The 13,072-nt window shown below is 55.9% G+C and overlaps 1 protein-coding gene across 1 annotated transcript; it reads left to right on the top strand.

The window, feature by feature from the left end:
* Positions 1-1,792: 1,792 nt before the first annotated feature.
* CCNE1 (cyclin E1) lies at positions 1,793-11,878 on the top strand. The gene is made up of 12 exons (XM_066242686.1): positions 1,793-2,021; positions 2,483-2,534; positions 2,645-2,732; positions 2,960-3,028; positions 6,863-7,008; positions 7,105-7,240; positions 8,785-8,931; positions 9,341-9,436; positions 10,115-10,249; positions 10,394-10,505; positions 10,589-10,746; positions 11,275-11,878. Exons 2-12 carry the CDS (start codon positions 2,512-2,514, stop codon positions 11,395-11,397), a joined length of 1,233 nt encoding a protein of 410 aa, XP_066098783.1. The 5' UTR covers positions 1,793-2,021; positions 2,483-2,511; the 3' UTR covers positions 11,398-11,878.
* The last annotated feature ends 1,194 nt before the right edge of the window (positions 11,879-13,072 follow it).

The following is a 13,072-nucleotide window of genomic DNA, read 5'->3' as shown; positions in this document are numbered from 1 at the left end:
TCTATCATTGTTATAACAACTGTCCTTTATTGAGCATTTACTGTGTGCCAGGCACTGTGCTCATTCATCTGCCTTGTCTCAGTTAATCCTCAGAAGGACCCTTGGAAGTAGGCAGGTGCTGCCATTGTAAAATAGGACAATCATGGCATCAGTGTTACAGGATTATTGTGATGTTTAACTGAGATAACACTTTGAAGGACTGAGCCCACAGCTGCCATTTTGGAATCCTGGTTTATGATATCTGCCTTGACTTCAGAGCCTCTGAAAAGCCAGCGGTCTGTGTGCAGGGTCCTTGTGGAGGAGGCACAAGTTATCCTCTTCAGTAAGAACCAGGCTCTGACTTCAGGAAGACGGTGGGGAGGGGGGCAGGGGAGTGGACACAAGACTGAGACTGGATATCAGGAAGGACGTTGGGAGGAGCCCTCTACTTCAGCTTCTTCTAGCTGAGTGCGGAAGGTACTGTCAGGTTACAATTGGTTTACACCCGTCTCTCTCACAGCCTGTAATCTCCTCAAAAGTTTGATCTACGTATGTTTTGCAGGCATTCATTCACAAATAGGATTTAAGTGTCTCCCTTCCTCTGGGCACTAAGCCAAGACCTGGGGGTACGCAGTGAACAAGACCCATAAGGTGGAGAGAGGAATACCAACCAAAGCAACAACCAAGGAGCAACAGACACGGGTGGAACAAACACGGGTGTGAGGGACAGACAGTGCTGTGAGGGAACCAGAGCGGGGACCAGGAGGCGTAGAGAACTGGGAAGGGAGGTGCTGCAGTCACTGGTCACTGAGACCAGGTCTCAAGAAGGCGGGGGAGTCCAAAGGGGCCAGCGCAGGTGACAACAAGCTCCAGGGGCCTGAGGTGGGAAAAGACAGAGGGTGGCAGGAGCTGTGAGGGGAGAGGGCTGAAGGGGGGAGGTCGGAGAGGGGCTGAATCCCAGTTTGTGTGCAGTCCCCGAGGCCAGGGCAGGGAGTGCGGATCTGATCCTAAGGCTGATGGGAAACACTCGCACTGTTTTAGGCTAGAGAGGGCCACGTGGAATCCAGGCCAGTGGGGTCTTCTGATGCTCCTAGTTGGTGGAGTCGGGGCACACGTGTAAGGTGCGGTGCTATTAGTCCAATGAATGAATGACTGCATGCTTGGCTGGGCGGACGTGTGTCGAGGAATCACAGCTGACCCACGGGGGCCAGACCCGCAGCCTGCCTTAGGCCCTGGCTCTAGGCCTAGCGACCTGGCGCTGTGACCTTGGGCACATCCCCGCCCCGACTCAGGGCCCCGGAACCCTGCGTCGCGGGGGCGGGGAAGACGTGCGAGGAGGGACAGACAGTGCGCACGCACGGTAGCCTGGCGGCCGGCGGGGTCTCCGGACCGGGCCCCTGCCCGAACCATGGCCCGAACCATGGCCCCGACCCTGTCGGACCGCGGCCGGACCCGAACCCTCGGCGCCCGCCGTGTTTACATTCCCCCCGCACCAGCCACGCGGCTTCTGGCCGCGTCCGCCCGGCGCGGCCCCGCCCTCCTCGGCGCGCGCCAGCCATCCTCCCGCGTCCCGCCCCGCGCAGGCCCTGTCACTGGGCCCCGCCCCGCCGGCGCGCAGGCCCTGTCACTTAGCCCCGCCCCTGGCGCGCTGGCCCCGCCTCTCCCCGCCCCTCAGCGGTCCCCGCCCCCCGACGGCCGCGCGGCCCAGCCAGTGAGCGCGGCGGAGGGCGGGGCGGAGGGCGGGGCGGAAGGCGGCGCGGAGCCGGCCCGGGGCTGACGGGGCGGGGCGGAGGGTGGCGGGAGGGCGCGAGGGCGGGCCGGGGGCCGGTTCCGCGCGCAGAGATTTTTAAATGTCCCGCTCTCCGCCGGGCGCAGGAGCAGCCGGCTCGACCGCCAGCGCGGTGTAGGGGGCAGGCGCGGATCCCGCCACCGCCGCGCGCTCGCCCGCCGCCGCCGCCCCGCTCCCGGCCTCCGCTCGGCTCCCCGCCCGCCTGCGTCCGGCCTCGGCGCGTGCTGCCTGCCTGTCGCGGACCCGGCTCCGGGTGAGGGCCCTCGCGGCCGCGGGCGGTGCGGCGCGGCGGCCAGAGCTCCCGGTCCCGCCGGCCCGGCCGGGTGGGGTGGGTGGGGGTGGGGCGCGGTCGGGTCACCGGGTTCCCGGGGGGCGTCAGCTCGGGGTGCCCTGGCTGGGGGTTTCAGGGGGATCCCGGGGAGGAGCTGAGGGGGAGACTGAGGCAGCCCAGGCCCCGAGGGCGCCGATGGGCCGGCAGGGCTTTCAGGAGGCGCCGGGCCCCCCCCCACGCCCTGGGTTCGGACCCGGTATCGTGGGCTGTTGGCGGCGCCGTGGGTGACAAGCCACCCCGGGCCCATCGGCCATTTTCCCCACCGGCCCGGGAGGCTCCCGCCGCCGCCGCGCGGGAGGGGGAGGGGTGTCCGGGACGGGCCGGCGGGCCCCGGTCCCCTCCGTACGCCGGCCTCACCCCGTTGCCCGCTGCGTGCCCCCCAGGCCCGAGGTCTGATCCTGCGCCCTGCACCATGCCGATGGAGAGGACGGAGAGGTGAGCGGCCCGTCCGCTGCGGGGAAGGGAGGCTGTGCGGCGGTGGGGGAGGGGCGGGCCCGCATGGGGGGACAGCTCACCCTGACCTCTCTGCCAACCGGGCTGTGCAGGGATGCCACGGAGCCAGACAGTATGAAAGAGGACAGCGGCACCGATGTCTCTGCCCGCCCAAGGAAGAGGAAGGCCAATGTGGCCGTTGTGAGTACAAAGGAGGCAGATGGGGGAGGATGCCGCCCCCCCATCTCACCTGGTACCAGGACTGGGCTCTGCCCACGTATTTATTGATAGGGGGTACCTTTACTGGCGGTCCGCGTTTGCAGAAATGATGTTCATAACCTAACCAACTTTTTCTTTTTTCTCTCTCTGTGTTTTGTCTTGGGGCTGTTTGGGCTGTTTCCTTGGGGGTGGGGGTTGTTGTATGTTAGTTTTTGCAGGATCCAGACGAAGAAATTGCCAAAATTGACCAGACCGAGAAAAGCCAGTGTGGCAGTGAGGTAGGTTCCCTCGCTGATTGGGCCCCAGTGGAGGGGCGCCTGCTTCTGGTGGGTCACAGGGGTCTCGTCCTGTCTTGCCGCTTGCTGAAGGCTTGTCCTCTGTGGCTGCGGTCCCATGGCTGAGCTCTGTGCCTGTCAGTGGCCAGGGACCTCTGCCAGGCGTGGGTTTCCAGGAAGGTCTTGTTTTCCAAATACGTGCGGATGTCTGGAAGAACCAGCATGGACATCCAGTGTGGCTCGGTCCTCTCCTCTGCTTTTGGGGCAACTGAGACTCAGAAAGAAACTCCCTGGAGTCCTGTGCAAGCCCGGGGTGGAGTCCCTCCTTCAGCTTCGTCGCTGGGCTGCTGAAATGGGGGGGGGGGGGCTCCTGACACACAGCTCTTTGGGTAACTGCAGTAGTGGGGGTTTCTGTGCGTTTACAAACGGCTTCTCCCGTGCACACTTGTGTTTTAACCTCGTGGAGCGTAAGGCTCTCCCTGGCCCCTTCTCACTGTCTCTGTAGGTCAGGTTTAAAGCTTTAATCCCCTTTCTGGACGTTCTTCCTGCGCATCCAGCAATTGCCTATAGTGATCGCGGCCGTCTGGGGCTCGGCCTGGCCTCAGCCAGAGTATTAGTGGAACGTCCTGTGTAATATGTGTGTCTCAGTACATTTCTTTTATTTATTTTTTATCGACTAGCCTATGTCTCTTGCCCCTCCTTCATGGACTTCCCGCCAAATTTCCTGCATGCTCATGATATCATTATAATATCAGAAGTTCCTGGCAGAAAAAGCTTGTATTATCTCTTTACCTCCAGAAATGGCTGCAGACTGTAGTTAGGGCTCCAGTGGGGAAGGCTGTCTATCTCCAAAGTAGCTGATTGGGCTTTCTGACCCTCGCACCGATCAAAGCTGAGCAGGATTAGTATTTGAGCCGAGGGTGGTGGGCCTGACAGGTGAGCAGTGGGTAGCGCATTGCTTTGTACAGCCCTGAGCAGCCGCCGTGGCAGCAGGGTGTGGGAGAGTGAAGGGCTTCAAAGCTGTGGTCCACATTCTGGGCGGTCATAGTGTCACTGCCTGTCAGACCCCAGGAATTAGTATTTCTGGGCCAGTTCCCCTGAATAGCGAATAAGGGGTTGATGACTCCCTACTCTGTTAGAAGAACTGTTTCACTTGAGGACAGGAAATAAGACAGTGCACCCAAATTCCTTTTCTCCCCTTAAATCTTCAAACCAAGCAAGCTGGTTTTTGTGGGTATGACAGAATGTATCTCTGCTTTGCAGAATTTAAGATTATTCTTCCAGCTGTGCTTGAATTGAAATTTCCAACCACGGGAGCAGCAGAGCCGTCCATGTCAACGTCGTCCGTTGTAGTGTCTGTTCTGAAGGGTCACCCGTGTGCTGTCCAGGATGCCCGTGGCGGGGAGGTGGCCCTGTCCCCTCACTGCGGGCAGCAGGGAGTGGTGATATGTGAATACCCGTTAGTATACCCTACCAAAAGGCATGTCTGTGGTCATCCAGAGATCAGTGATAACATGTTTGTGAGCATTTTATGGCACAGATAGCGTGAAAATTATCCAGCTATTTAAGGAGTGATCGATTCAGGAAGCTGGAATTTTGGGCTAACACTGCACCTTTTTGTCTGTTAACTACACAGAATTACAAGTTATCGTTCAGCCCAGTATAACAGCCTTGGGCTACTTATAGCCATGGTGCTAAACTCACGGGTTACTGCTGTGTCAGGAACACACGGGACCTTTCATCCTCTCCTGGGCCTTAAAGAAAACGGACTTGACCTAAAGTCCATTCATCATACCCATTTTTGTTGTTTGGTTTTACTTTTTTTGCACATGATACGACTTTTTGTAGAGGTGGCACCCTGGACTTTCTGTTGGCTCAGAACGTCGTTTTGCATAAGGAGTTCTGTTCTTCGTGAGCGTGGCGTAGGGACACGCAGGTGGTTAGAGCAGTCAGGGTGGCCTCTGGCCACCACCCCATTTCCTCCTGAAGCCAGACCGGTCGAGCTTCCTCTGCAGCATGGTAGATGCTGCAGTTTCAGGACACAGACTCGATTCATCTGCTTTGAATGCTGGTTCCTATAAAGGCCCACCTTGGAACCCCGTGTCCGCTGACAGCCCCGTCTGCCCGAGCTGCAGGTTGGGAACTGTTGCCAGTTCATGTCCAAAGGCCCCCTGGGCTGGAAAGAGTGGCTCCCAGCTCCTGCCTTCAAAACGAGATTCCGTTTCTGAAGAGAGAGCGACTGAACCCCTTCTGAGGGAAGGAAATGTTCCGGGCGCCCTGGCCTGGGAAGCTGCCTCCCCCCACCCTGCCCTGTGCTGTGGTCATTTGCATGCCCGTTCCCTGCACCTGGGAGGGAGACGGCTCTACCTGGCTCTGCCCTCCTCAGGGCTGCAGGGCTCTGACTCCCTCTGGAAGCGGCCGCTGAGCTGTGACAGGTAGACTTTTAGAGCCCAGGTCTCCATGTTCACTTATAGTCACCCCAGCGATCTCTTTGGTCAACATTAGTGATAGATCTCAGTTTTAAAAAACAGAACATGGCAAGGGTGTCAGAGTTGGATAGGGCGTCCACGCCTGCAGGATTGTTACTGCTCGTATTGTCAACTGTGTCGCCATCTTACAATTGAAGAGACCAGCCATAGGCAGACCACAGAATGGTGGTTACTGGAGGGGGGTGGGGTGGGCGAGAACAAAATGGGAAAGCGTCAACTGTAGGAGGGGTGATGGCTGGTGTGCGCACGAGTGAAGCATTCCGATGTCATAAAGTTGTACACCTGAAATTGATATAATGTTATTAACCAGTGTTACCCCCAGTACACTCAATAACAATTTAAAATTTTTTTAACTAAAACAAACCAATTATAGGCTTCTTTTTAGAGGAGGACGATAAACAGTAGTTTTAAAAAGAAAATTTCCTAAATGGCAAAATGACCTTGCTATTTTCCAGGTATTGAAAATTAGTAACATGAAATATTTGGAATCTTTTAAAAGAGCCTCACTTTGGTCATGCTGGTGCATTCACTCATCAGTTCCTTGTGTCTCCTGCCCGAGTGCAGGCTTCGGGGCAGGAGTCCCAGGTCTCCCGGGACATCTAGGCTCTGCTGTCTCCACAGGCTCGGCATGACCTGTGACCATGGCTTGATTGGGTTTTAACTGGGCAGACGTCCTTTTGTTCTGTTTTGAATTGAGGGCAAGAGAGGTACCCGTGACATAATGCCTTTGGCTAGTCCCACCACCCAAGGAAGATGTCATATTTCGAGTGACATTCTGTTTTAAAATGGGGAGATGAATTATCGATGGCAAGGTACCCGGTCGCTCCTTTATACTTGTGAATGGGGAAGTGCTAATGTAAATGCTTTTACTGGAAACTGTATGTTGCACTTTTCAGAAATTTTTATATAAGTTGTCCTTGTTAAAAAAACACGTCTTTGAGCCGTGACCGAGTAATCCCACGTGCACGGCGGAGTCAAGCCCAGCGCCTCGCTGAGCCACGCTCGGGTCCGTGTCCCTTCTCTTGGTTGGGATGTCACAGCCTCCTGCACCCCTTTCGCTGCTCATACACTCATGTGAGGAGGATGATTGGAGGATAAAATGCTCATGACCTCGTCATTTTTGCAGACTCAAGCTACAGTGGAGGTGACAGGGAAGGTTGGGGTCACTCCCATGGCTCTTACTTGCCCGTGCCATCTCCATCCGGCCCTCAGCCAGAATTCTGCTTGGGCCTGGAGATTGTTCTCTGGTCCGAGGACATGTTTTGAAGTACAGGCTCTTGTACAAATCACTGAATGTAAAACTAGCTGGTTTCCATCAGACACTTACAAGCGTGACTCTCCTTTTCAGACTTGGGACAGTGACGCCGCCCCTGAGAACCCCTGCCCCCTGGCCCCCACGCCTGACAAGCAGGAGGGTGAGCTGCTGTACCCGAGCTCCTCGCACAAGCCTCCGAGTGCCAGGCCACCCAGAGCCTCGCCCCTGCCCGTGCTGAAGTGAGCGTCTGCCCTGGGCCTGCCTGGGCAGCCCCCTGCCCCCTGGGGCTGTGGGGCGTGCTGACCCGTGGTCTCTGTGCTTGGTGTATTCCGTAGCTGGGCGAACCGGGAGGAGGTCTGGAAGATCATGTTGAATAAGGAGAAGACGTACCTCAGGGACCAGCACCTCCTGCAGCGGCACCCTCTCCTGCAGCCCAAGATGCGAGCCATCCTCCTGGACTGGCTGATGGAGGTGAGCAGGTCTGGCAGCGGGCAGCGGTGCCCTGTATGGGACCGCGGCACCGTTCCCCTGCGTGGCTGTGCCCTGGCTGGCGCGTTCCTGAGGCAGTGGTCACGCGCTGCCACCGTCTAACTTTCTCTGAGCTTGCAGGCTTCCTCAGCAGGGTTTCTGAAGTCTCTACCCCCCCGGAGAGTTTTCAGTTGGCATCTAATTGTTTTCTTTACACTTCTGCAGCTTTTGTGCGTTTGGAATCCAGGAGGGGACAGAAGGAAGAGTCCAGGAGGGTGGGAGGCAGCAAGGCGGGGATGGGATTACAGGATTGTTAGATTATGGGTTCTCTTGAGAGTCAGGACCTTTGAGGGATATTACTTCTGGCATTTCAAAGGTGTGTTCACCTAGATGCAAAAAAAACAACGATCAGGGCTGCTTAAACCTTCCACTAAATAAGTTCTGTGCCTGGGGCACAGCCACCCACTGTGACCCGCCCAGTTAGGAACTGATGATCAGGCCATCCTGGGAGGTTCCTTCCCATAGAACCCTTTTCTGTCCACAATTCCCCCTTCTGGTCATAAGTCATTCAGAAAGATGCATTGACAGATAGTGTGGCCTCACAGCGCTGGGAAGTCTCAGTACTGCTGTCCTGTTGAACAGGGCGGCTGGGGTACCACCGGGGTCGTGGGGTCTGAGTTGAGGGTGCGTTTTTGCCAAAAACAGAAGGGCAGGAAAGTGGAAAGCACATGGATGGCCTTCCTTGTGAGAAGCACCCTGGACCATGTCTGTCCTGGGAACTCTCACGGTCCGGGTTCAGCCTTCTGTCTCATGTCCTGGTTTGGCATCTAGTGGAACAGGCACCTAGTTTTCTTCACCACGGTTTTAGTCACTGAGAAGGTGGTCTTTTCCAGTGAACTGTAAAAATTGATATTTGACCTTTGTTGATTACAGTGTCTTTAGACGTATCCGGTGGAATGCAGGCAGCAGCTATTTGACAGCTGCTGCCATATGGTTTAAAAATGTATGAACAAGCTCACCTTCTGTAGTCGGTAGTCCTGCATCGCTCTTTGTTCATGCCTGGGAACTCACGTCTCTCCCCACAGCATCTCATCCAAATAATGTTTCTCTTTCCCTCTCTCTCTCAAACCAATCAATTTTTTTAAATGCTAATACATAGAAAGCTTTGCTTTTTTGTGATTGAGTTTGGTTTACATAAATGTATGTTCTGCTCTTGCCCAGTTTTGAAGAAATGTTAGTGCTTCCAAGTCACTGTGAAACTTACTGGGGGGGGGGGCAGCAGGCTGAGAAAAGTTTTCTTTTTCCGTGAAAATGCTGCTGTCTCCACGCTGGGAATATTTGCTCTGAAGTTGTTGTAGATCTCGGCACACTTACCCCTGCCGAGTCCATCTGCACTGTTCCTGTGCTTGGGACAAGCAGGGTAACCATCCTTTCTGAAGAGCTAACTTCTGTCTCAATCTGTGACAAGTGTCCTTCACCAGAGAAAGAGCACGTTTCTTTCTTTTTTCCTCAAGCAACGTGGCAAACCTTTCTCCATGTTTCTTCAGGTGTGTGAAGTCTACAAGCTGCACAGAGAGACTTTCTACCTGGCACAAGACTTCTTCGATCGATACATGGCGACTCAACACGACATCGTGAAGACCCTGCTGCAGCTCATCGGGATCTCGTCGCTGTTCATCGCCGCCAAGCTCGAGGTAGGCGGGCAGGCGCTGGTTCCGGGGCTCCCCCGAGTCGAGGGGTGAGCCGCTTGCTTGTGTTACTGTGGTCACTTTAAGAAAAATTCGAAACCTTGACCTAAAGGGATTAAAATTTTAGTGTGATTAGAAGGATGGATGGGCCCAACTTGCAAAGATGTTGCTAGAGGCATCGGGAAAGATGGACGTTTCACCCTTCTCCAGGACTAGCAGTTTGACTGACTGAGTGACTGGCGAGGGGGCGCCTCATCTCTTTCCATCTAAGGCAGTGTGGACCCCTGCAGTGGCTCCAGGGTGGTCCCCTCAGCACCCTCCCCCTGTCTTTCCCTGCTGGCACTAGGAGGAATAACTTTGGGTGTTCATTATAGTTAACACCGGGCTAGTCGTTTCTTCCTGTGTTTCCCCTCAGGAAATCTATCCTCCAAAGTTGCACCAATTCGCATACGTGACAGATGGGGCGTGTTCAGGAGATGACATTCTGACCATGGAGTTGATCATCATGAAGGTGGGTCCCAGCTCCGCTCCTCGGGCCTTAGCCACTGCACCCCCACCTCGTCCCTCCCCGTGAGGGCCAGCGCTCTGGGGGTGTCCCCCTGTGAGGGCCAGCGCTCTGGGGGTGTCTCCCTGTGAGGGCCAGCGCTCTGGGGGTGTCTCCCTGTGAGGGCCAGCGCTCTGGGGGTATCTCCCTGTGAGGGCCAGCGCTCTGGGGGTGTCTCCCTGTGAGGGCCAGCGCTCTGGGGGTGTCTCCCTGTGAGGGCCAGCGCTCTGGGGGTGTCTCCCTGTGAGGGCCAGTGCTCTGGGGGTGTCCCCCTGTGAGGGCCAGCGCTCTGGGGGTGTCTCCCTGTGAGGGCCAGTGCTCTGGGGGTGTCCCCCTGTGAGGGCCAGCGCTCTGGGGGTATCTCCCTGTGAGGGCCAGCGCTCTGGGGGTATCTCCCTGTGAGGGCCAGCGCTCTGGGGGTGTCTCCCTGTGAGGGCCAGCGCTCTGGGGGTGTCTCCCTGGAGGGCAGCGCTCTGGGAGGTGTTTCCCTGCAGGACTCGCTGTGCCCCAGTGGGATGATGTGTTTCCCCGCGGGACACGCCATGGCCCCGGGCGGGGCTGTGTTGTCCACTCCTGTGGAGGACAAAGGGGAGTGGAAGTCTCCATACTTTCTCAGCACAGGCCTCTCTTTGCTGTTTCCCGCAGGCCCTCAAGTGGAGCTTAAGTCCCCTGACCATTGTGTCCTGGCTGAATGTGTACATGCAGGTAGCCTACCTGAACGACTTTTATGAGGTGCTCCTGCCTCAGTATCCCCAGCACGTCTTCATCCAGATCGCCGAGGTCAGTGCCCGTGTCCTGGGGTGTGCCCGTGTCCTGGCGTGTGCCCGTGTCCTGGGGTGTGCCCGTGTCCTGCTGGCCGCCAGCCCCGCCCACAGCTCGCGGAAGCAGGAGTCAGTGTCCCCCAGCTTCTGTTCTTTCACGTAGCTCTTGGACCTCTGCGTCCTGGACGTTGGCTGCTTAGAGTTCCCCTACGGCGTCCTTGCTGCCTCCGCCCTGTACCATTTCTCCTCGTCCGAGCTGATGCAGAAGGTCTCAGGTACGCCTGCTCTCGGGCACCCCCGGGCGCGCTGGACTCGGACCGCCTCGGCCCGGGGAGCCTGACGTGTATGCCCGCTGCAGGGTACCAGTGGTGTGACATTGAGAAGTGTGTCAGGTGGATGGTCCCGTTCGCCATGGTCATACGGGAGGCAGGAAGCTGCAAGCTGAAGCAGTTCCGGGGCGTGCCTCCTGAAGACGCCCACAACATCCAGACCCATCTGAACAGCTTGGACCTGCTGGTCAGTGCCCCGCCCTGTCCCCCACACAGACGCTCACTGCCTTCCGGCGGCCCCGATCCCTTTAATTTCATATCTAAGTTTTGGGTCGCGCAGACTTCTAGACTTCTAGATTTCTAGATTGTTCTTTGCTATTTTCCCCCTTACCTCCGTGGAAAAAAGCACACAGTTTAGCCAGAAGGACACATTCTTTCCTTTTTTCTTTTTTTAGAGACAGAAAGGGAGAGAGGTGAGAAGCATCAGCTAATAGTTGTGGCACTTGAGTTGTTCATTGACTGCTTCTCATTCGTGCCTTGATCTTGACCGAGGGCAGGCAGCAGTCGAGCTGGTGTCCCCTTGCTCGAGCCAGCGACCGTGGGATCATGTTGATTCCATGCTCAAGCTGGAGACCCCGTGCTCAAGCCGGCAACCTTGGGGTTTTGAACCTGGGACTGTGTCCCAGGTCAACGTTCTAGACACTGCGCCACCACCTGGTCAGGCCCAAAGGACATATTCTCCCTTGGTAACACTGTTTACTTTTCTTACCAACAGGACAAAGCTCAAGGCAAGAAAGCCATATTGTCTGAACAGAATAGGGCTTCTCCTCTCCCCTCCGGCCTCCTCACCCCACCACCGAGTGGTAAGAAGCAGAACGGTGAGCACGGAACAGCGTGACCCGTCAGCCTCTTCACCAAAGACAGTTGTGCCCAAGTGCCTGCTCCGGTCCTCGCGCGCCCCGAGGCCCCTCCGCTTCCGGGCGCAGCGCGCATGCTCTGTGGACGGCGCTGGATGGGGGAGCGTGTTGGCGGAAGCTTAGGTTTAGTTAGTGAGTGGGTCAGGTGCACCAGCCACCTCCAGACGCCGTGAGTGCTGCGATGCTGCTAAGGAAGGTGCTGCTTGACCGACTGCCGTCCACGCAGGCCACAGAGCTCGGGGCTGAGGAGCCCGGGTGCTGCCGCCCTCCCGTGGTGTCCTGGGTGCGGGACCGGTGCTTGTTGGTGCTGTGACGGCTGCAGCCTTGCTGGGGCGCCCTCCGCATTATCTGTTGACAATGTACAATGCCTTTTATGAACTATTGTTTCTAAGTGCTGCTACGTCTGTCCGTTTTTAATAAAGATGACACTGTCTTTGAGACAGCTGGTTGATGAGCCGTGTCTGGTCATTCCAAGTCAGCTTTGAATGGGGCGGTGTCGGGCTCTCGGGCTCAACTCCGTGGTTCTTGATGTTCAAGGTTTCATCAGATACACATAAGAGAAAGCCCATGAAGTAAGCGTTGGGTTTCCAGGGGCCCAGGCTGGAGGCTAGAGAGGCGGCTCCAACTTAGCCTCTCCCTTAGCACCCGGCTCCGTGCCTTCCCCGACCTGCCCAAGGCCGCGAGGTAGGTGTGCGCTCCGCCCCGGCGCACACGCCGCTGGGACCCCGTCTATGGCCGGGGGCCCACATCGGAGGCCTCGTGTCCACGGCTCACAGCGTGTGCTGAGCGCTCAGCGTGGAGGCCTGTCGTATCTGAGCCTCTTCCTCGATGCTCTGGTGTATGTGTGTGTGGGTTTGTGCAAGGCAGGGTGAATGAGGAAATAAATAAACATATTTTCAACTTGTCATTTTATCTTCTGTAAAAGAAAATCTATCTAAAGTAGAAAAATAGCCACTTTAAACATGTATTTATGTGACGTTGGGCAGTGACTGTATTTTTTCTCGTGATGTCACACAGTTCTGGCAAGTTCTAATACGGTTTCCTAATAAAAATTCATTGTAAGTCTCTGTGTGCTGCTACTTAACCTCAAATGACACTCCTGATTATTTCTTCCATTTCAGGCAGCGGTGCTCTCATCTTACAAAGCAGTGGATCTGGGTGGGGGGAGTAAAGAGGGATAGAAATACCGTGATGGAAAAGGACGTTGGGTGAGGGTACACGGCCCAACAGCTCCAGTGCTGTAGAGATGTTCCCCTGGCACCTAGGTCCTCTTATCCATCAGTGTCACCCCATTACATTTAATTTCTAAATTAAAAAAAAAGTTAATTTTTAACAGTGATCATTTGGTAAGTGACTTGCAAAAATCCTCAAAGTAGTTCATTTACGTTTGTAAAAAAGCTGGCACTAAGAACATTTTTGCAAAGTTTTATACATCTGAGGGCTCTAAGTGAGGCCACGCTGGTGGGAAAGCATATTGGAGGTAAATATTAACTTACAGACCTTTTGGTGAGCCATCATATTGCAGGGTCTTATCGACTGATGAAATGAAACTGCCTTACATATTAAGTTGTTAGAATGATGCATTTCTGGAAATCTGTATTTAAAAATTTTTTTTGGCCTGACCTGTGATGGTACAGTGGATAAAGCATTGACCTG

The sequence above is a fragment of the Saccopteryx bilineata genome, chromosome 9 (genome assembly GCF_036850765.1).
Source record: "Saccopteryx bilineata isolate mSacBil1 chromosome 9, mSacBil1_pri_phased_curated, whole genome shotgun sequence".
NCBI classification, from domain to species: Eukaryota; Metazoa; Chordata; class Mammalia; order Chiroptera; family Emballonuridae; genus Saccopteryx; species Saccopteryx bilineata.
The sequence above is the reverse complement of the archived record's forward strand: the minus strand, read 5'-3'. Positions and strand labels throughout refer to the sequence as shown.